Raw genomic sequence first — 1,491 nt, forward strand, 5'->3', positions numbered from 1 at the left:
CTCCCCCCCCCAACCTTTGCATCCCACCCCCCACCTTACCTGCCCCTGCTGAGGGGTAGAAGAGAGCAGTGGATTGCAAGAGGCTGGGCTGGTGTTGAAGTCCTGGAGGCACCAAACCTGGTTGGAGCTGAGCTTCAAGTGGTCCAGGACGGATGAAACCTGGTCTAGACTGGAGCCCTGGGCGTGTTGGACCCCTGGCATGGCCCAGCCCAGCTTGGCTCTGCAGAACTGGATGGAGGAGACCAGTTTGGGAGTGGGTCTGAAGGTTGGGGCGAGTGAAACCTGGCTGGTTTTGGGGTTGGGGTCCTGTCTGTGCCAAACCTGCCTGGTGCTGAGCACTGGAGTGTGCCCAGCCAGAGTAGACACTGGTGTGCACAGAGCTGGGCTGGTTTGGGGGCTGAACCCCTGGGTGATGAAGTCCTGGTTGGGTTTGAGCTCCATTGTGTGCCCAGCCAGGCTGGTTTTGGGTTTGAAGTCCTGGTTGTGTCTGAGGTCCACGGTGCACCAAGCCAGGCTGGTTTTGGGTTTGAAGTCCTGGTTGGGTCTGAGGTCCACGGTGTGCCCAGCCAGGCTGGTTTTGGGTCTGAACCCCAAGGTGATGAAGCCCTGGTTGAGTTTGGGCTCTGTGGTGCACCAAGGCAGGCTGGTTTTGGGTCTGAACCCCCACGTAAAGCCCTGGTTGGGTTTGAGCTCCATGGTGCCCTGAACTGGGCTGGTTTGGGGTCTGCACCCCAAGGTGATGAAGCCCTGGCCGAGTTTGACCTCCACGGTGGCCCAAACCAGGCTGGTTTTGGGTCTGAACCCTCTGGAGATGAAGTCCTGGTTGAGTTTGAGTTCCACGGTGCCCCAAACCGGGTTGGTTTGGGGTCTGAACTCCAAGGTGATGAAGTCCTGGTTGAGTTTGAGTTCCACGGTGCCCCAAGGCAGGTTGGTTTGGAGTCTGGGCCCCTGAGTGAAGGAGCCCCTGTTGGGTTTGAACTCTGGAGTTCAACCAGCCAGGCTGGTTTGGGGTCTGAACCCCTGCAAGAAGACCTGGCTGGGTTGAAGCTCCACGGTGCACCAAACCAGGCTGGTTTTGGTTCTGAACCCCTGGGAGAAGAAGACCAGATTGGGTCTGAAGCCCCGGGTGCACCAGGGCTGGCTGGGTCTGAGCCACGGGGTGAACCTGCTCCGAGGGGGCTCGAGGAACCAGCTGGGGTCCCGGGTGGGTGAGCACAGACTGGGACACGTGGTGCAGGAGGCCTGGCTGGGCCAGGGGGACACGGACATCAGCCTGGCTCTGGTGGGCACCGTTGCCCCTGCCAACCCTGGGCTCCATGAGCTTGTGGTCCTCTGGCAGTGGGCACGTCATGTTGACAGGGTAGGAGGCTGCCAGGAGCCCACTGGGGAACCTCTCCTCCAGCTGCACCCTCAGCACGTACCGGTCCTCCTGTGGGGAGGGGGACGGTCACCCCCGGGGCTGGGATGTGACCCTATGGGAGGGATGGGAGG

The 1,491-nt window shown here is 61.1% G+C and overlaps 1 protein-coding gene across 1 annotated transcript in view; it reads right to left on the reverse strand.

The window, feature by feature from the left end:
• The window catches only part of ZP1 (zona pellucida glycoprotein 1 (sperm receptor)), a 4,202-nt gene that overhangs the window by 2,330 nt on the left and 381 nt on the right, over positions 1–1,491 (reverse strand). The window contains exon 3 of the mRNA XM_010002846.1: positions 35–1,429. Within this exon, the coding sequence (XP_010001148.1) occupies positions 35–1,429 (1,395 nt within the window). The remainder of the gene's footprint in view (positions 1–34; positions 1,430–1,491) is intronic.

Source organism: Chaetura pelagica, unplaced genomic scaffold (genome assembly GCF_000747805.2).
Source record: "Chaetura pelagica isolate M959 unplaced genomic scaffold, ChaPel_1.0 scaffold1958, whole genome shotgun sequence".
NCBI classification, from domain to species: domain Eukaryota; kingdom Metazoa; phylum Chordata; class Aves; order Apodiformes; family Apodidae; genus Chaetura; species Chaetura pelagica.